Source organism: Haliotis cracherodii, unplaced genomic scaffold, assembly GCF_022045235.1.
Source record: "Haliotis cracherodii isolate W230 unplaced genomic scaffold, xgHalCrac1.p SCAF_4, whole genome shotgun sequence".
NCBI lineage: Eukaryota > Metazoa > Mollusca > Gastropoda > Lepetellida > Haliotidae > Haliotis > Haliotis cracherodii.
The window spans coordinates 29,405,152-29,426,424 of record NW_027266297.1 but is presented as its reverse complement, the minus strand read 5'-3'; the positions used below and the strand labels follow the sequence as shown (position 1 = coordinate 29,426,424).

At 39.9% G+C, this 21,273-nt stretch overlaps 1 protein-coding gene across 1 annotated transcript in view; it reads right to left on the bottom strand.

Moving 5' to 3' along the window:
• The window catches only part of LOC139478427 (exportin-2-like), a 35,833-nt gene that overhangs the window by 11,724 nt on the left and 2,836 nt on the right, over positions 1-21,273 (bottom strand). Inside the window, exons 2-18 of the mRNA XM_071260880.1 lie at positions 20,395-20,480; positions 18,629-18,774; positions 16,082-16,183; positions 15,627-15,772; positions 11,856-11,946; positions 11,575-11,682; positions 10,549-10,641; positions 9,367-9,534; positions 7,752-7,881; positions 6,446-6,511; positions 5,029-5,138; positions 3,750-3,842; positions 2,965-3,049; positions 2,523-2,584; positions 2,106-2,242; positions 1,348-1,451; positions 179-276 (exon numbers count right to left, since the gene is read on the bottom strand). Coding sequence (XP_071116981.1) covers positions 179-276; positions 1,348-1,451; positions 2,106-2,242; positions 2,523-2,584; positions 2,965-3,049; positions 3,750-3,842; positions 5,029-5,138; positions 6,446-6,511; positions 7,752-7,881; positions 9,367-9,534; positions 10,549-10,641; positions 11,575-11,682; positions 11,856-11,946; positions 15,627-15,772; positions 16,082-16,183; positions 18,629-18,774; positions 20,395-20,479 — 1,824 coding nt within the window. The 5' untranslated portion in view covers position 20,480. The remainder of the gene's footprint in view (positions 1-178; positions 277-1,347; positions 1,452-2,105; positions 2,243-2,522; positions 2,585-2,964; positions 3,050-3,749; positions 3,843-5,028; positions 5,139-6,445; positions 6,512-7,751; positions 7,882-9,366; positions 9,535-10,548; positions 10,642-11,574; positions 11,683-11,855; positions 11,947-15,626; positions 15,773-16,081; positions 16,184-18,628; positions 18,775-20,394; positions 20,481-21,273) is intronic.

Below are 21,273 nucleotides of genomic sequence, written 5' to 3'. Positions count from 1 at the left end.
AATCAAATCTGGACCAAACAATCCACTGATTGATATCATGAGCAATTGAGATACGATGACATGCATCAACTAAGTCAGCAAGCCTGTTCTACCCCAGATATTCATATTCAGTTATTGAGTTTCCAAACATAGATGACCTGGGATACCCGGAATCAGATTAAGCATTTCTGTACGCTACCTTGCACACCAAAGTAAGTTTATTCTTGAGACTCTTCAGCACTTCTTGTATAATGGGGATAATATGTTCTTGCAGTAGAGACATCGTTCTCATGATTGCTGCAAAACAAGGGGAACATCAGACATATTCAAAAATCTGTTATTCATTAATTATTCAGGATCATTCATATGTTCGGTGCAAACACCGGGACTTTCTCAACTCACACATTGAGCAGAGAAATGTTTGTTGTTTAATGCCACACTCAGCAACATGACAGTGGCCTGTAATTAATCGAGTCTGGACCAGATGATGTGTGATAATGAGTTCAATGATCCCCACTGTTGGGGTACTATGACACGCAAACAATCAAGTCACCAAGCCTGAACACCCTATCCATCTGGTCGCCTCTTACGACCAGCAAAGGTTGCCTGAGACTTATTCTAACCAGAATCCCCACAGGGTGAGCAGATAAGTGCCTTGACAAGGCATGCTGTATGGGGTCACTCTGGCTCATGCTAGTTCACCGGAAGTAGGTTATGGTTGGTGCCGATAATAAGGCTCCCTTACATCTGAATGAATATCAACATTAATCCCTGGCTGTCACTGCTCGAAGATTAACAAAACGTTTTTAATTAATTTAATTTAATTTCATTTCATTTAAATTTAATTCTTTTCCACAAGTGAATGTCACTTATACTGGAGATGTGTATCTTTTGAATTACTGATAATGTGTATAGATGTTAGGCTTTGTTTTCAGTAAGCAAAACCTGGAATTGCAGCTTCATCAATAATGGGCCAGAAGGGAGGTAACTCTGTATTGCTCAAAGCAGGCACACATGCAGTCATGTGTTAATGTCAAATTACAGTTTGAATTTATCGTAGTACAAGTTTTAATCAATTCTTGCAATATCATTCACTAACTGCAGTTTGCCTCAGTTGAGATCTTGCTAATAATGAGTTTAAGTGCACAATTGGGTTTTCTAAACCAGTGTTACCATGGTTATAAAACAAATCGTGTCTTCCTGCAATATCTAAACAGCGAATTAGGTCACTAGCACATTGGTCCCAAAATGTTGAAAATGACGACCAGATTCTGCCAAGAATCTAGTTTTGTTTCATGAAGCACAAGTCCAAAATGAGCTGTGGGCTAGCAGTATTACCTCACAGTGTCTATACCTGAATCGTCTTACCTTTCATAATATATTCGTTCTCGACAGATCCCGGCATCTCCATGGCAGCAAACAGACCAGGGAGCATGTTACTTGCCTGGGCCTGAACATCAGCCACTGAGATACTGAAACAGTAGAATATTAGCTACGTGTCACAAGCATCAAGCAGATAGCACAAACTGAGGGAATGATTCAAATACCCTGAATCAACTCCTGTATTACATTCGCTTCACTGATTTGAACAAATTTATTACTTGACCAATTTTTAGGTGAGGTGAGGTGAGGTGAAATGGGGCTTAACGTAGCGTTTAAGATTATTGCACTTCTATAGCGGTGTATGTGCGTGCCTGTGTGTGTGTCTGCTTGTACTAGTCAGTACCAATGCTAGCTCACTGAGATACCATGCCGCAGTTTAACATGAATACTCCACTCAGATACAGCATACTGACTCCGAGCTGACTAGTCTTTGTTTTAGTACCTGAATGCCAAACGCCAGGCAGGGTAAACAAGTACCATGTTTAAACGTCTTTTGGTATGACGCGGACTAGGGTTCAAGGGTTCTGCTCTCCAGGTGGAAGCTCTACCACTAGATCACGGAGGCGATCGACCAATCCTTATGAATATCATCAACATGAGTGAGAGTTGGGTTTAATGCCGCTTTAAATGATATCTAACACGATTGTGTTGGTTTTAGGATTCTTGACTCAGGGACACAACTTAGCACACTGCCATAGTAAATTCCTCAATAGGTACTTCTAGAACCACTTGTTTCAACTCACGCAGCAGCTCCGCCGGCAACGCGCACCATCAGCAGCCTCTCTATGGTGTGAGCTGCATAGGTGTGGACGACGACGCTGGATGCCTGCAGGTACCGTGTCAGGTGGGACAGACTGGACACCAGGGCTTCCCTCGGGAGCTGGTGGGAGGACAAGTTGGTCAGTAAAATATCCCTGTTCATGTACGTGACAGTCACACAGAAATGTGCCTCCAGTACCCACAAATGTAGAGAATGGATGCAGAAAAATATTTACTGCGTCCCAAGGGATAATAATAATAACATCAATTGTAAAAAAAATTCTTGACAAAAAAACAAAGTTCCTGTAATTAAAGTAAGGTAAAACCCTGGTGTATCATATAGGTATTTCCCTGTCGAATAATTTCTACATCATGTGATCAGTCCACCAATATCCACTCACCTGACTCCGAAACACCATCAAATATTTGATTGCATCAGCTTTTAGAATTGGCATTTCATTCACTGAAAGAAACAAGGTTTGTTGATAAGGACAGCTGGTGCAAGACAAGACAATAGATTATACAAGACAGGTCCTTCACTTCAGCCATTAGGAAATTCCAACCCATGTCTGTGATGAACTGAACTAGTATTACCAGCATATGTTGTATGCATTACATCAACCCTGATAATCTTCATATCTACCTGTGCATCAATGTTCGTAAAAGGTATGTTTTCCTTAATCTCAAGCTTAGCTTACGCATACTTAGCAAGTTACTTTAGGCCATAGTAAAATCTTCACTGGAAGATGTAAAAGAGAAACCTATTCAGACATTGTATGAGCTTCTTCCAAAGACAATGTAACACAAGAAAAATCACTCCAGGGCCTGACACAAACAACTTACAATTTTCAGAATGAATGTCGGGGAGTATTTGGTTCTGAAAGAATTCTGTCATGTTGACCAAACCACTTGTCTGTGTTACTCCTTGCTGGAAACAGGAAAAACAAAGTGAGCGAGCGAGTATGGTTTTACGCCGCTTTTAGCAACATTCCAGCAATATCACGGTGGGGGACACCAGAAAACGGCTTCACACATTGTACCCACGTCGGGAATCGAACCCAGGGCTTCAGCGTGACGTGTGAACGCTTTAGCCACTAGGCTACCCGACCGCCCCATGTCCCAATGTTACCACACAACCATGCAACCTTCCAGTTCACCTTAGAACAAGAACATCGGGTCCAACTCCATCCCTTCACCCAGAAATCATATTTACTGAAATCAAGAAGCTTCTCAAGATCGGAACTTAACTGAATTGAATTTCAAGCATTAAAATGTGTGTACATAACGGCCACAATGTAAGCAATTCAGGTACCTTCCTGATGACCCATGACCCATGCTTGTTGGAAGAGGCGACTGTGCTTGTAAGAAGTGACTAACGGGATCGGGTGGTCAGGCTCACTGACTTCGTTGATGCATGTCATCATATCCCAAATGTGTGGATTGATTCTCATGATATCAATCACTGGATTTTCTGGTACAGACCCGATTATTTACAGACCGCCATCATATAGCTGGAATATTGCTGAGTGTGGCGTTAAACAAACAAACAAACAAACAAACAAAACCTTCCTGTTATATTTAACTCAAGTTTATGTTATGAAAAAGGTAAACTAAACAATTCAGTGTACCTTTTGTGTTTGACCTTTAGAGGCTAGAGATGTGACTAGATATATGGCAGCATCTTTGTTTTTCCAGTTGGCCGTTGGGTTTTTTCTGTAGTCCTGGAAAGGAACGAATGTATAAGATAATCCTCAGTAAGATTAACACTTAACAGGAAGGGGCAGATATTCACCTTGAAACCCTGTAAATCCAGACAGCTGGACTTACTGCTGGGAATATGATACAACTCTGGACAAGGAATATCAGCTATGCCCATTCTGTTTAAATATACACTTGACATAGTATTGGAATCAGTTCTGTGTATCTTTTGATTTGAATTGCTTTTATTTCCGCACATTCAGGCCACAAACCCTTTGTACATAATAATAGGGTCACAGGCTCTCACAGGCTTGTTTGTGTTTACCATATAGTATTAGAGAGATTGACAATCAATTTTCTATTTGTAGAAGATAGGTGAGCATTAAATTTATGGATTTTCGGATGTATATGATAAAACGACAGAACATAAATCTGCCGTAAATGATCACATGCAGGACACACAAGCATAAAATGCAACTCGTCTTCCACAATTTCAGAAGAGCAAATTTACAGTATCTCTTATTATGGGGAGTTTATTTATTCTGCCAGTTTCAACTTCAAACCAGTGTGAACTGTACATAAGTCAAGATAAGCATGTGCAAAACTTACAAGCATTTATACAAGTTAAATACTCTTCAAAGTTGTCTTATTTTTGGAATAGAATAACAAATTTGAACTTTGTTGTGAATCATTACCTATATCTGTTGTAATTTATCTTTTAAGTGTCATGGAAAGATAAAAATATCCCTATCAACATGATCAAAGGAAAACTACTACGTAAGCATGAATCATATACATGTTATACTTGTGGAAAACAAGAAGGAATCACACATTTGCTGTGGACTTGACATGAATTATCTGTGAAATGATCATCCACTGAGCTTCTCTCCACTGAATATTCTAAAAATTCAGACCACTGGACAACAATCTAAGTTAAATATATGGCCAAAAGGGAGAAAATATCCTTTCAGTATGATCAGAGTGAGTGAGTTATGGTTTTACGCCGCTTTTAGAAATATTCCAGCAATATCACACCAGAAATTGGCTTCTAACATGGTACCCATGTCAGGAATCAAACCCAGGGCCTCGGCTGGATGAGCAAACGCTTAACCACCAGGCTACCCAACCGCCCCCAGCATGATCAGAAGGATGGATGACAAAGATACATGTATAATCATAATCTACCAACAATTTTAATCTGCATCTCACCTCAAGCAAACCACTGACGTAGGTAGAAAAGTTATGTATCACAGGACCTTCGAAGGATTTGCTGAGAGCCTGAACCAAGTCACAGGCTGATCTCCTCCTGGTGTCTACATCTAAAACAGAGAGGGTTGCTCGTACACTACACAGTATGATTTGGTAAAAACAGTACTCCTTAGTGTATTAATGCCTTACAGTAAGCGAGAGCTACTTATGTATGCAATCCAACTATTGCGATAAGTGTCCAACACAACAATAAGATAATAGCACTTACATAGCGATGCATAAGTGGATGCTTGTACTAGTTAAGGCTAAAGTCGTTTTTATAGTGCTAGCTCTTGAGATACTAGCCCACACAGTTTGACATGGATACCCCACTCAGACGCAGTATACTGACTCCAGGTTGATGAGTCCTCAATCTCATTAAAATCAGACCTTAGTTCTTGCTACCACTAAACAAAGATCTGAAGACATTCCATATGGGGTCATGTCAGAACGACCTTTCATCCGACCAGTCATTCCATTGGTCGGTCAAAGTTCGCGCAAAGTCAGTCTGACGTGACCTGTAATGGGATGTCCTCAGATCTTTGTTTAGCGGTAGCGAGAACTAAGATCTGATTTTAATGAGATTGATGAGTCCTTGAAGTCCAGAAGGGTGACCACAAATACCACTTTTTATCAACTTATGGTATGACATAGCCAGGGATTGAACCATTAACTTTCCTCTCTCCAGGCGGATGCTCTATCCACTAGGCCACGGAGGCAGTCGGTTTGGATATGAAAAAATTACATCCCAACAGCTCAAGTGTATCTTTTCTCGTGCTCCCCAATCCTTCAACACAACCTTGACCATTGTCAACACCACCTTGACCATTGTCAACACAACCTTGACCATTGTCAAAACGACCTTGACCATTGTCAACACCATTGTGACCATTGTCAACATCGTTTTGAAGTCTGTTATCATATGAAGCCAATTCTTGTCAGCTCTCACAACAAATATGCATCTTCCCGAGGCAAGGGAGTTAACTGACTATAAAAGAGGAGTTTCCACCCTTGCAGAACTAGGCTAGAATTATAAGTCTATGCCTAGTCCAATCAATATTGTGTAACGAATATCAACATCCAGTTTGTAAACTGCCATGCCAATTTTGGTCGACTGCAGGATTTGCAAAGCATGTGTACCGCCACTTTAGTGTCAACATATTGCAATTCCACACCAGGATCGAAAGAAGAAGAAAGAAATGCATGGTGTGAGATAAGTTTAAAAATTTATAGGATACTTCATTTGGTAAAATCTGCAATATGTGCTGTAATTTCTGAATATATATTGGAAAGATTTGGAGAAAGCAAGAAAGCAGCTGAAAGAGTTGGTGTTAGGAATCAATACAATTTCAACAGAGTAACACACTTCATTACATACCAGATCCCTCAATATCTCGTCTGATGTATTCTTCAGGGTTGTCTTCAAATAATTCTTCATCTGCAGCTATAACATGAAATGGCAAGTCATGACTTGATGTGATATGATGTATTATGTTTGTTGTTTAATGCCAGAATCAGCAATATTCCAGCTATATGACGACGATCTGTAAATAATCGAGTCTGGACCAGACAATCCATGGACTGACATCATGAGCATCGATCAACGCAATTGGGTTACGATTACAAGCACCAGCCAAATCTGCGAGCCTAACCACCCAATCCCATTAGTCGCCTCTTACGACAAGCATGGGTTGCTGAAGACCTATTCTAGCCCGGATCTTCACGGGTCTCATGAGTTTGATGAAGTCATGTACATGTACATGTATTTTCTTCCAACATTATAACCAACACTACTTTAGTTGTACTAAACATAAAATGTCAATGCCAGAGAATAACCAGTCTCAATACTCTGCCGAAACAGTTTCCAATGTATGAATGCAGAGCTCCAGATAATCCTTTGGTGTTGTGGGTATTTTACCCAAGCATTTTAAAATCATTGGGTATCAGTAATTCTATCTGGGTATTCAAATTTCTGTTACCCACTAGTTTTTACACATGTGGGTATTTAAGTTAAATATTTAAAAACACTATTCATCTAGTCCCTGCAAACTGGTGTTGTGTGGGTTCGATAGCTTTTTAGGACTCAAAAATACCACGATACCACAAGAAAGTGTGATGGCAAATGATCATGATGTAACTGTCATCGTGGAGTTTAGCAAGGTTGACGGAATGCCCGTTTATAATTTCAAAATAAGTTCCTGATTTGCTAATCGAATAAGCAGGGTTACTTCACAATATTTTGATGATACGCACAAGTTTTATTTTTGTAGCGTATCTGTAATGTTCTTTGCGTATTTGATACGCTTGGATTTTATTTTACTGCATATTCCTGCATTTCTGATGCATATTTTACGCAGATACGCAGCTTATCTGGAGCTCTGATGAATGGATCCCTGAAAATCAGTGAGTGAGTGAGTGAGTGAGTATGGTTTAACGCCGCTTTTAGCAATATTCCAGCAATATCACGGCGGGGGAAACCAGAAATTGGCTTCACACATTATACCCATGTCGGGAATCGAACCCGGGTCTTCGGCGTGACGAGCGAGCGCCTTAACCACTAGGCTACCTGACAGCCCTGAAAATCAGTGAAGACACCAGGGGTTGGCAAAGGGTAGGCAGGTCTTGCACTACAGGTTACCATCAGTAACAAGCTTAAATTGCCATAAGCACAATAGAAGACAAACCTCGCAGCTGGATGTTGGGTACAATGACCTTCTCACAGATTTGGGCCAGTGTGGCAGGATCTTCAAACAGACTCTTGTAGGACGGTCTCTCGGCCACCGAGGCCAAAAACTGGATAGCATTACTCACCAGCTGAAACATAAGGCATTCAGTAAATGTTTTTGTTTGGTTGTTGTTTAACGTTGCACCCGGCAATATTCCAGCTATATGATGGCGGCCTCTAATGTTTGAGTCTGGACCAGACGGTGAAGTGAAATGGGGTTTAATGTTGTGTCAAAGATTATTGCACTTATATAGCGACGTGCATTTACGTGTGTGTGTTTGTGTGGCTGCTTGTACTAGTCCGGACTGATGCCGATTTATAATGCTAGCTCACTGAGATACCATGCCGCAGTTTAACATGAATACCCAACTCAGACACAGTATACTGACTCCGAGCCGACCAGTCCTTGTTTTAGCCCCTTAATGCCGAGCGCCAGACAGGGTAACAAAAAGTACCATCTTTTAACGTCTTTTGGTATGAAGCGGCCGGGGATTGAACCCCGGACCTTCCGCTCTCCAGGTGGACACTCTACCACTAGACCACAAACACGGACAATCCAGTAATTTATATCGTGTACAACGATCCGTGGTGACGGGGCACAGTGACACACAATCAACTAAGTCACAGATTCTGACCATTCGATTGATTTAGTCGCCTCCCATGGCTAGCATAAATGCTAAGTTGCTGGATACTGTATCGCATTTCACAAATGATTTTGACGGAGTAATTCTTATGGGCAGAATGTACATACATGAAGATTAACTATATATGGTCAAATGCTCCTAGCAATACTCAGTATCACAGTGAAATATAAATGTGTCTATATGTCTTGCCATGAATGTTAATCATTGTAATGAAGTGATGAGTGGGAATGATCTGGTATTTCTGTGATTTCTTTATCCCATCTGACGATTTTATGATATCAAGAATTGTCAAGGAATGCCAGATCAATACAATTCAATATAATCTCATTAAAATCAGATCTTCGTTCTCGCTACCGTTAGACAAAGGTCTATAGACATCCCAATAAGGGTCATGTCAGAACGACCTTTTATCCGGTCAATCAGAGAATGTTTTACCAGAACAGGAAAGCGACAAGTCTGAATGCATTTTCTAATCATGCAACCTTAAAAATGTTGACACGGTGTGTTCCGAACAACAGTTGCGGGCTTGTATGACAGATTCGGTTATAATCATCGTTTGCTTCAATGGAATAAACATTTGAACAGCAGAAACTTTGCATAGCCTGTGGATATTACTGCCATACAATCTTGGCCATCAGTCATCGAGAACTTTGTCAAAATACTGTTAAAGCATAGTCTGGACTGGCAGTTTAAAACCAGTGCGGTATAGCTTGAGAAAGCTGCTTTCTGACTGGCTTATGACGACTTCATGTTAGTCATTCATTGGTCGGTCAAAGTAAGCGAAAGGTCATTCTAACATGACCTGTAATGGGATGTACTCTGATCGGATAAGATCTGATTTGCATGAGATTGAATGCAATACAACATGAATGCCTGTTTTGAAGTCTTTCAACCACCATAACACCCTACGGTGCACGCTTTAATACTGACCAGATCGTACTTGACCTGCTGTCCAGTTGTGACCAGCAGTCCCCAGGTCGCGGTGACGAACTGTGGAAGATGGGGGGAGAACTCCTCGTCATACTTCTGTGCGTACAGCGCCACGTTGTCACACACCTGGGACTTGACCTGCTCCAGCAAACCCGCCTCTTCCTCATCCTGCAGGCACATCATTGTTATAGTGTTGTTACACATTGTTGTTACACATCATTGTTATAGTGTTGTTACACATCATTGTTATAGTGTTGTTACACATTGTTGTTACACATCATTGTTATAGTGTTGTTACACATCATTGTTTTAGTGTTGTTACACATTGTTGTTACACATCATCGTTACACATTGTTGTCACACATCATTGTTAGTGTTGTTACACATTGTTGTTACACATCATTGTTATAGTGTTGTTATAGTGTTGTTACACATCATTGTTACAGTGTTGTTACACATTGTTATAGTGTTGTTACACATTGTTGTTACACATAATTGTTTAGTGTTGTTACACATTGTTGTTACAAATCATTGTTTTAGTGTTGTTACATATTGTTGTTACACATCATTGTTTTAGTGTTGTTACACATTGTTGTTACACATCATTGTTTTAGTGTTGTTACACATTGTTGTTACACATCATTGTGATAGTGTTGTTACACATCACTGTTATAGTGTCGGTACACATTGTTGCTACACATCATTGTTAATGTTGTTACACATCATTGTTACAGTGTTGCTGCACTGATCCTCATTGTTCATTGTTGCTACACACTGTTGTTACTGTTCATATACATCATTGTTACAGTGTTGCCACATATTGTTGGTCATTTTTAAGCTTCATTATTAGTGTTGTGACACATTCTATAAAGATAGTTACCCGTCATTCTTAGTGTTGTCAGACCTCATTGTACATAGAGTTGTTACAGTCATAGTATTGCTACATATCATTGTTACAGTGTTGTAACTCATTGTTAGTTTAGTGGTACACATTGTACACAGGATTGTCAGACCCTATTGTTACAGTATTGCTACACGTCACTGACAGTGTTGACACACATCACCGTTGCAGCGTTACTAAACATCATTATTAGAGTGTTTCTTTTATACATAAATGACCATATTTAGCTTTGATTAAATGCCACGTTTGTCTTCAATGCTGGCACGGAGTCCACTGCTCACCTTTGTCTGCAGCAGCTCGTTGTCTGCACTGAGGAGGGTCATGAAGTGGGTCATCCAGGTACCCATGTGGTCCTCAAAGTGTTCCGGCAAGTCCTGCAACAAACATCACCCATGTGACTTAACACTGGATGTGGCTGAAATAATTCACAGCATTCATTAACATTCAGAGATCACAATTTCTGTTCAAGTGCCTATTCCACTGAAAATTCTCTGACCTTAAACTTTCCTAAATTTTCCCTGCTCCAAGGCACCTCTTACTTTCTCCATCTGTTGAGGGGGCGGTCGGGTAGCCTAGTGGTTAAAGCGTTCGCTCGTCACGCCGAAGACTCGGGTTCGATTCGCGACATGGGTACAATGTGTGAAGCCCATTTCTGGTGTCTCCCACCGTGATATTGCTGGAATATTGCTAAAAGCGGCGTAAAACCAAACTCTATCACTCACTCACTCATCTGTTGCGAGGTCAAAAGGAAAATTGGGACGGAACTACCAATAGAACAATCTTTGAGTCTGTGTGAATGGTTTTGTGCCCTTCAGCAATGTCAAAGCAGGGGAAACAAAGAACACTTCAACCAGCCAAATACACTTTCTTTTGAATAATCAACGGATGAGGGCTCTAAACATAATGTTTGTTTGTTGTTCAATACCGTACTCTGCAATATTCCAGAGATCTGTAAATAAGTCTGGACCAGACAATCTGGTGATTGACATCATAAACAATGTAAACTGAATTGTTTACATATGTATTTCACAACATTTAGAAAAATGTAACAGTAAGGTTTTGTTTGTGAGTTGCTTAACGCCGCACTCAGCAATATTCCAGCTATATGACTGCAGTCTGTAATAATCAAATCTGGACCAGACAATACAGTGATTGATATCATGAAAATCGATCCACGCAATTCGGAAACAATGACATGCATCAACTAAAGTCAGCGAGCCTGACCACCCGATCCCTAAGTTGCTTCTACATCTAAACATGATGAACACTTGTCCTTGACACAGTTACTGTGCTGACTGATAGCTCACCTGGAAGTTAAGACTGTAGAATATCTTGCAGATGAGGAGGATGGAGCTGAATATGACCTTGAGAGCAGATGGGTCTGAGGCGTGGGTCTTCGCTAACTCCATGGTTGCCTGGGTAGAACAAATAGAGTTGTAATACCATAGTTAAGTCCACAAATAGATAATTTCTCCATTTCAACTCATTTACTCGTTTTCCTTTCTCAGTAGCCTTCAGGACACCCTCATGTTAGTCCGATCATTAGGAACTGTTGACCTGTCGTTTCAGCTACCTAGTTTTCACTTACTTTAAACAGATCTGTAAACGGGGATGCAAAGTTTTCCAATACAAATTTGATCTCTGTCCACAGTTCCTGAGATTTGAATTCATGCCGATATCTGAAAAGTGGCATAAAAAAAATCATCATTATTACACATTTAATTCCTTAAATTTTGATAAGTCAATCCATTCAATTCAATTCTTACACATCACCAGATATGCATCTGTGTCGAGTGTCTTTTCACCAACTTAACCCATTTCATCTGGTGGTGTGTGTTTTAGCCCCTACCATTTTCATACTGCCATGTGACCTGTCAGTTTGGCTATAAAATAGGGGGTGAACTATCTACATGATTGGTTGGCTGGTTTGTTGTTTAACGCCGCACTCAGCAATATTCCAGCTATATGATGGCAGTCTGTAAATAATCGAGTCTGGACCAGACAATCCAGTGATTAATATCATGAGCATCAATCCATGCAATTGGGATCGATGACATGCATCAACCAAGTCAGCGAGCCTGACCACCCGATCCTGTTAGTCACCTTTTACGACAAGCATAGTCACCTTTTACGGCAAGCATTCTACCCCAGAATCTTCACGGGTCTTCTTGATCCATGCTCAGCAGTTGACCATGGATACACATCAATGACATGTAGGATGACGACAATGATACCATACCACACAGGTTTTGATAGATCTCATGAAATATCTAATACTGGTCATCAAAATAGTCTTCAGAAGATGATAAGTGCCCCTGCCCCCACAAATCTAAAAGAACAAATCATCTGACACTTACTTTAAGTCCAACTTGATGAAAATTTCTATCTAATATGTCTGTCTGTATACAAGTGTAGTTATTGAGCTATCATGTACACACCACTATGAACAGAGTTAAAGTCAAACTTGTTGCCATAGAAACAGAAAACATGTAAATTCGAAAAATCCCTAAATAGTAAAAGGCACCAGTTGACAACCTGGTATTTGTATGAGCACAGTTTCAAGAAAGTACCTATTAGGTTTAGTTATATGGTCAGGAGAAACACACCACTAGTCAATGTCAGATTTGTTGTTATGGAAACAGGAAAAATTAATTATTTTTTTAAAATTCCTAAATCAATAAATGTAAACAGCAAAAGGCACCATTTCAGCCCTTGATTAATACATGTAGCAAGTTTGGATGGAAAATGTTTTGAATAGTTTTCTAGTTCTGCTCTGGAAACAACACCTACCCCAATTTCAGTCTAACAAGTCTAACTTATTTCCATGGAAACAGGGGCAAATCAAATTCTAAAAAATTCCCAAATAGCAAAAGGCAAGACTTCAGCCATGTACAAGGTTTAGATGAAAAGTCTTTCAAAGTTTTCAAGTTACCCCCACCCAATTGTTCAGTATGTTTCCATGCAAATCAAGAAAATAAAAAATGCCCAAAATTCCCAAATAGCAAAAGGGCACCACTTCGGGATCTGTTTGATATATCTGCCAAGTTTTGTTAAAAGATATTGATTGTTTTTTGAGTTGTGATCTGGAAACGAATCCACCCCCTTATGTTTCCAAGAAAATCGAGAAAAAGAAAAATGCCAAAAATCTGTAAAATGCAAAATGCACAACTTCAGGGCCATTTTGATATATCTGCCAATTGTGGTTGAAAAATACTGAACGGTTTTCAAGTTACTCTCCGGAAACGAAATGATTATGGATGGACAGCCAGATGTACATGATGTAAGGACAGTCAGACGAGGCTTTGACTATATCCCCCCCACATTATATGCCAGGGGGGGATGATATTATATAATAACTGTTTTGATGAGAGACCTGTTTGTATCCATTCAGAAAATTCTTTGAAATTTCCACTAGACTGCTACTGCTAGCCAGTGACTACTAAATTGTGTAGAGAACAAGTAAAAATCCAATTATGGCAGTCATCAATGACTGGTTGCATTAAAGGTTGTAATTCTGAACCAGTTCTCAATGCATCAATGTTGCTGTAAATTTTAATCAAATAGAAGAGTAATCAGGAGATGAGATATCCGGACGTTCTGGTGCAATTCTGAAAAGAGTTTGGTTATTTATACCCCGCTTTTAGCCCATTGCCAATGGGTACCTTCTGTTCAGCGAAGAAAAATAATAATGATGGTCATGAAAACAAAAAAACAAACAAAAAAACAAGGGCAAAAGTGAGTGTGGCTTACTAATACCCCCGACCTGCCTAGTGTGTCAGTACCTTCAAATTAAATAATGGACAGGGTTTGGGTTTGAAAAATTCATAAAAAAATGGAAAATTAATAAAAACATTTTTTTTCTTTTGACTGCACCCCTCCATATGACACAGATTATATGTACTAAGTTTGAGATGAATCCACTGAATAGTTTAAGAGAAATTGCGCGGACAAAGTTTTCGGACGGATGGACGGAGCCTTGGTATAACTATATATCCCCGACCTAAAAGGTCGGGGGTATAAAAGAAATCCCAAACTAGAATGTGTTTTTACTCAAACACACCATTACCCTCCATTTTTTATACTCTAATTCAAGGTGCTATTGTTAATGTGCTGGAAAAAAAAAAAAAATAATAATAGCAAATAATAGCTTGGAAATATAATGGTTTCATGGAGAAATGTTCATCAGCTGTAGAAATATCTAAAAACATGTAGCAAGGGATGTAACTCTGGTAAACAATTATGGCACCAATTTTTGAACTCAGTCTTGATAAGTATCTCTAACATAAGTAAGCTAACTTTCATTCATGTAACTTCATGCGTCTGAGAAAGCTTGTCCCTATTTCAGACACTGCTGGGGATAAAATCATTTAGCAAGGGAAAATAATAATTTTTTAACTGTCTTCACAAGTATCCATTAGATAGCATGCAAACTTTCATTCATGTAACTACAGTAGTTTCTGAGTACATTTGTCCCCATTTCACGCAGTATGCACTTAGTAGAAAAACACAGAACAAGGGCCATAACTCTGTAAAACAATAATTGACGGAACCAATTTTCCAACTCATTTATGATCATGACCAGTAACATCGGTGTGAAAATATTCATTTCTCTAACATAAATTTGTCCCCACTTATAAGTGGACAGACAAACGAACTCCATTCCTGTATCCCAAATCATCAAAAAACACCAGTTCACCACTAGACTGTTCTCTGTGGCAAGTTTCAAAAAGAAAGCTTTCAAAATGGGAATAAAAACTGACAATAAATGTAAGCACTGCGTAAACATTTTTGTCTTATTTGAACAGGACAAGCTATTAACTTTGAGGACAAGTGAAATAAAGTATGCACTTGTCTTAAAAAAGACAAATTTCTAAGGCTGAGAATATGTACCTTATGGTTCGAGGATAATGACAGATACTTGACAGATTCCTCTATGTTTAATCTATTGAACCTAAAAATAAGAGTTACCGTATTCGACGCACTAAGCGCCCAGGGCGTTCTCAAAATTAGAAATAGGGGGCTCTTATTAGAATATAATTTGGTGAAAGAGTCGAAAGATAGTAAATTTTATGGTTTCTGCTGACAGCCTGAAATGATACAAAAGAAAAGTCTGTGCGTATTATACACGACAGATATATTTTTCCAGAATTTAATTGCCCGTAATAAAGGGTGCACATAACACACGAGTGCGTATTATACACGAATAAACGTACACAAATTGTGTACATTGATCAGTCGGAAGGGTGCTAATTGGGATTGTTCACTAGCCAATATATTGGAAAATATCGCCGTGGGCACGTACTAGAGCGGGGCGCCTATAATGTCGAATACGGTTTATATAGGTGTATATATAAGTCACCTTTTGAAGAGAGAGTGTGCAGTTCGGAGCACCCCGTTGATAACATGGAAGTCCCCAGTCTGGAACTTGCTGACCATCTCAGTGATGAGGTCCGGCCACTTGTCAGGGAAGTCCTCTCGCCCAATGATGCTGATGGCATCACTTAGCTGAAAGTCGTCAAAATCAAAATACTGACAAACTCAACTTACGCACGCATGATATGCGGTCAGTGACCCTTTTTTTTTGTCTTCCCAAACCCACTTATAGGTCTAAAAACATACACAAGGGTCCCGTTAAAATCAGATATTAGTGCTCACTTGCGCTACACCAAAGATCTGAGGACATAACAATACAGGTCAAGTCAGAATAACCTTTTGCAATATTGACTGACCAATGAATTGACTAGCAGAAAGGCAATTTTAGCCATCAAATACATATTACCATTAAAACTGTCACAGTTCAGGATGTGAGCTCACCTGTTTTTGGATCTGTTCTGGACTCTTGAGCATGAGGCCGACAATATGCTGCTTGATGGCAGTTCTGTCACCAGTGTGGACTTTGTCTCCGGCCTCATCAGTCTGACAACACATGTATCAACAGTACTGCCATGTTAAGATGAGAGTGAGTGTCAGAGAGTATGAGTGAGCGTGTGTGTAAGTGCACACATGTGTGTATTGTAGTGTGTGAGTATATGAGTGAGTGTGTGAGTGAAAGCGAGCATGTGAGTATGAGTGAGCGAGTGTGCAAGTGCACACATGTGTGTATTAAATTTTGTGAGTGTATGAGTGTATGAGTGTGGTGGGACGATACACCGATGCATCAGTGGATCGCGATATTTTACATCCCGATACAGTATCAATCACAGTTGCATACTAAGTAAAAAATATCGACTCATACCATGTTTACTTCAATGGCTGTTACACCAAACACTAATCCTGCTAATTAGTCGCGAAAATTAGTCGTGAAAAAGTAAATATTTTCACCCATTGCACCATACTTGACACTGCCAACTGTAAATCATCAGTGTGCCAGGTATTTGAATATCGTGTCTATGAAAAATATGGCTTACACACTACAGATGCACGCACATACATGTATCGTGATATGTATCGGATCGTGATCAAGGTAACGTGATATATATCGGATCGCACAGTTGGTGCATCGTGTATTGTTTAACGCTGCACTCCGCAACATTCCAGCTTTATGACGGCCGTCAGAAAGTAAATGAATCTTGACCAGCATGGGTTGCTGAAGACCTATTCTCTAAAGGATCTTCAAGGGTCCAGTATCAGTGAGCAAGTGAGCAAGTGAGTGTGTGTGAGTGAGTGTCCCTGTCTGCTCTCACAAGCTTAAAGGGGAAGTGTACACGCAAAAATCACTTTTTTTCTTTTCTAAACAAAACGCAATTGTAGAATTAGTTAGTATCTGTGTTTGAAAATATACACTCATTTTTTTTCACAGTGAAAGTAGGAAGCTCACAATAGTACGAAAGTGATATGCCGTTATGAGGCCTTCGTTTTACGAGCAAAATAGGCCTGAGTTATCCCCCTTAGATTATGACGTAATTGGTGCCAATTCAACTGGGTCCCTGTCTATTCTCAACGCAAAAGATATCAAGGACCAGTTTGCGGTAAAACAACATGGTCTACGACACACTCCGGCGCAGTGGTGACTCAGCATAACACAGTTCTGGCTGGCATCTGAGATGCTAGAATCACAAAACTGTACCTACACCACGTGAAGCGGCTCTAACAAAGCATGATGATGTCATAATGTTTATCAATTGGCACCAATGACGTCATATTGCAAGGGGCATAAGCCATGGTGTTTTTGTTATGGAAATAGAACACTTGGTAAATGTGAAAAATATAAATCGTTTTAGTGCAAAAAATATGTTAATTAAATATGATGTTTTCATATTTTTGTCTATGACACTTCTATGTTAACACTTTTAATGTGGAACAAGTACAAGAAAAAATGGTTCATTTCCGTGTGAACTTGCCCTTTAAGTGGACCCATTATTTTGTTCAAAACTTTACATGGGGAGCACACACATGTATTACCATGATTACAAATGCCATGTGTTGTGATCAAGAAATACAGAGTGAATCAAACTTATGAGGAATAATACAGGAAATGACATTTTATGGAGGCTACCTGCGATGTTGCACCGAGATACAGTTAGCCACGGTTATAATGAACTCGAAGGTACCACTAATTTTTATTCATAATAATTGTAGTTTGTTATAAGCATATATATGACATTTATACAACAAATGGTCGGGACTGAAAATTAAGTTCGTTATATCAGTCAGTTCGTTATATGCGTGTTTGTTATAACGGTAGTTTACTGTACTCGTAAATCATGCAGTGATTCAGGAGGAGGTACATAGTATTAGGACATTTTCATGACTTAATCAACTATTTGCAGGACATTCTTCTATATTCTTACCTAACTACCTAAAAGTCAACATTTTCTGGAACATTATCAAATACAACAAGACAATTTCCTACAATACAACCAATCTAAAACCTGGTAATGTTTGTTTGATTTTAGTTAAATAATGCACTTGGCAACATCCCAGCTATATGATATTGTGAGCAACAATCCATGCCGTCGGGTTGCGACAAAGGAATTGACAAGGTCGCCGAGTCTGAACAATCTGGTCGCTTCTTAAGACCAACATAGGAGTGACTGAGTATGGTTTTACGCCGCTTTTAGCATTATTCCAGCAATATCACGGCGGGGAACACCAGAAATGGGCTTCACACATTGTACCCATGTCGGGAATCAAACCCGGGTCTACAGCGTGACGAGTGAATGCTTTAACCACTTGGCTACCCGACCAGCATACACAGGAAGCTAGGGACCTCTTCTAACCCAGAATCCCCACAGGGTGAAAACTGGAAATGAGATTTGGATCTAACAACAATGTATCCTCATGTGTCTGCCCATGCTATTCTAACAGCATGAAATTAGCACTGGCATCTGGGGAATCATACTGTCAAAAATCTGTGCTTACAATTCTCCAGTTCCTCTTGATGTAGTTTTTGAATGTGACTGCGGAACTGACTCTGACAATGGGCTCAACTTCGGCCTTGTCCATCAGATGCAGCAGCAGCAGTGGGTAGTTCTCGTTCACCTCTACAGACTCCAGGAACTTTTCAGCTGTCACATGGAGAGAGGGGATACATTACGATGAGGACAGCAGTTTTCTACATCCATTCAGCAGATAACACAAGCCCTGCAGAGGGTTAACAAATACTTGCATACTGGTTCATATTATGTCTCAACAAAATTCTCAATTCAGGTTATTTATAATGATTAATATTATACAGTCTACTACTTTAGCCACCAGTCCATAGCCAAAGTCTAATGACATCAGATGTTAATACCTCATATATCATGTATATAACCATCGACAATAGAGGTGAGGTGAGGTGAGGTGAGGTGAAATGGGGCTTAACGTCGCGTCCAAGATTATTGCACTTATATAGCGACGTGCATGTACGTGTGTGTGTTTGTGTGGCTGCTTGTACTAGTCCGGACTGATGCCGATTCATAGTGCTAGCACACTGAGATACCATGCCGCAGTTTAACATGAATACCCCACTCAGACACAGTATATTGACTCCAAGCCGACCAGTCCTTGTTTTAGCCCGTTAATGCTGAGCACCAGACAGGGTAACAACAAGTCCAATCTTTTAACATCTTTTGGTATGACGCGGTCGTGGATCGAACCCCGGACCTTCCGCTCTCCAGGCGGACGCTCTACCACTAGACCACAGAGGTGGTCCATTGACAATAGAAATGTGATTACCATACATGTTGGTTAATATATGAAGAATTACTCATATTCAAGAGACATTAGATTGGTTTGGCACACAAATGAACAAACTGGTATGTTGTGTGAATCGACAGCTTATGAAGGCATAACATGTGACATCATAGATCCATGACTCGAGATGCACCATTTGTCTCATGCAGGATTAGCGTGTAAAGTTTGGAAATCACGTTCAGCATATCGTGATAAGAATAAAGACAGTCTGTTGTAAGTTGTAAAACTTGACTGTTAGTTTTGTCATAAAGTGGAACACATTGGAAAAATCTCTTCTTAACGTACATACTTATCTATACGTTTCTATGGTTCATGTTTCTTTTGGCGGTGAGTATATATTAACACCAAGTCTGCTGAAAATAATGAGGAAAGACAAACTCAAATGTTTCTTGTACAGACTGAGGTTTTTGTTTTGAAAAGATCTTTAGATTACTTGTATTTCACAGATAACAGGTCAATTTAACATGACATACAGAAAAAGGCCCTAATAGTTTCTTGTATCTAATGCTAAAATGAGTTTGCTAAAATTCCTACGTGAGTTCCTGCATTAGGTTTGTGTGTAGTGGTGGGACGATACAGTGATGCATCGGTGGATCGCGATATTTTACTTCCCAATCTTAGTCGCACACTAAGTACAAAATATCGATTCATACCTTAAATGTTTACTTTTTTGGCTGTTACACCAAACACTAATTAGTAGTGAAAAAGTAAATATTTTCATCTGTTGCGTGATACTTGACACGACCAGCTGTAAATCGTCAGTGTGCCAGGTATTTCACTATCCTGTCTATGAAAAAGATGGCTTACACACCACAGATAAGAGCTTTTACAAGTATCGTGATACATATCGGATCATGAACAAGGTATCGTGATACGTATCGGATTGCACAGTTGGTGTAACATCCCAGCCCTAGGGAGCAGTATCCACAATGATGTGTTTCAGGTCTCACCTTGTTTTCGGGTATCCATCTCAGGTGACAGGGTTTGCTGGAGGTACCCAGCTAGGGCCAGCATGTTGCTGTCGGTGATCTCCATGCTGCAACAACAACAACAACATATAGAAAACTCATTCAACCTGTTCAAAAGTGAGTGAGGGGTTACATATGAGTGAGTGAGTGAGTGAGTTGGGTTTAACACCGCTTTTAACAGTATTCCAGTTATAGGCGCGTAATGTGGGAGGAAAGCCCGAAGTGATGCAGGTCTTAGACGTTTGCCACTTCGGTGAAACCCATGAGCACGGGTATGGTGCTGACAAACCTAGAAACATAATCGGGACGAACCAGGATTCAAACCCACAATCATAGGTTTCTGGTGTGCCCAAGGGACGCAACTCTGCAAAGGGAAGCGCGGCGCCTTAGATGACTGTGCCACCCGTGCCCCCGGGTTAAATATGAGCATGCCTTGTCATCCTCTACCTGTATATGTACATGGCATCCGCATAGCCTATTCATCAACACCAAAGGGGCACTAATCTCTGGCTTCTTCCCGGCTGTCCATCACTCACTGCTAGGGCTCACTAGTCGCTGTGTGTCGATTTGCTCGTTAAAGAAACTGAGCATGACATCCGTATGTACAGCGTAAATAAATGATTAGGCAATATCTATACCCATTTCTGCACACTGATTGGTTACCGGTCATCTTTGAAGATTTTGATATAACTAAGGTGCATGATAATTAATTTCTTTGACCTAAACAGACATAAAGAACGGTGGAAGCTCATCGGATGCCATTATTTGGAAATACACCTGATGGTTATAGTTTAATGAAAAAAGGTATCCCTGCTGTGAAAACATTTTTCGGATTTTGGATTGCATGGATAATACAATCAC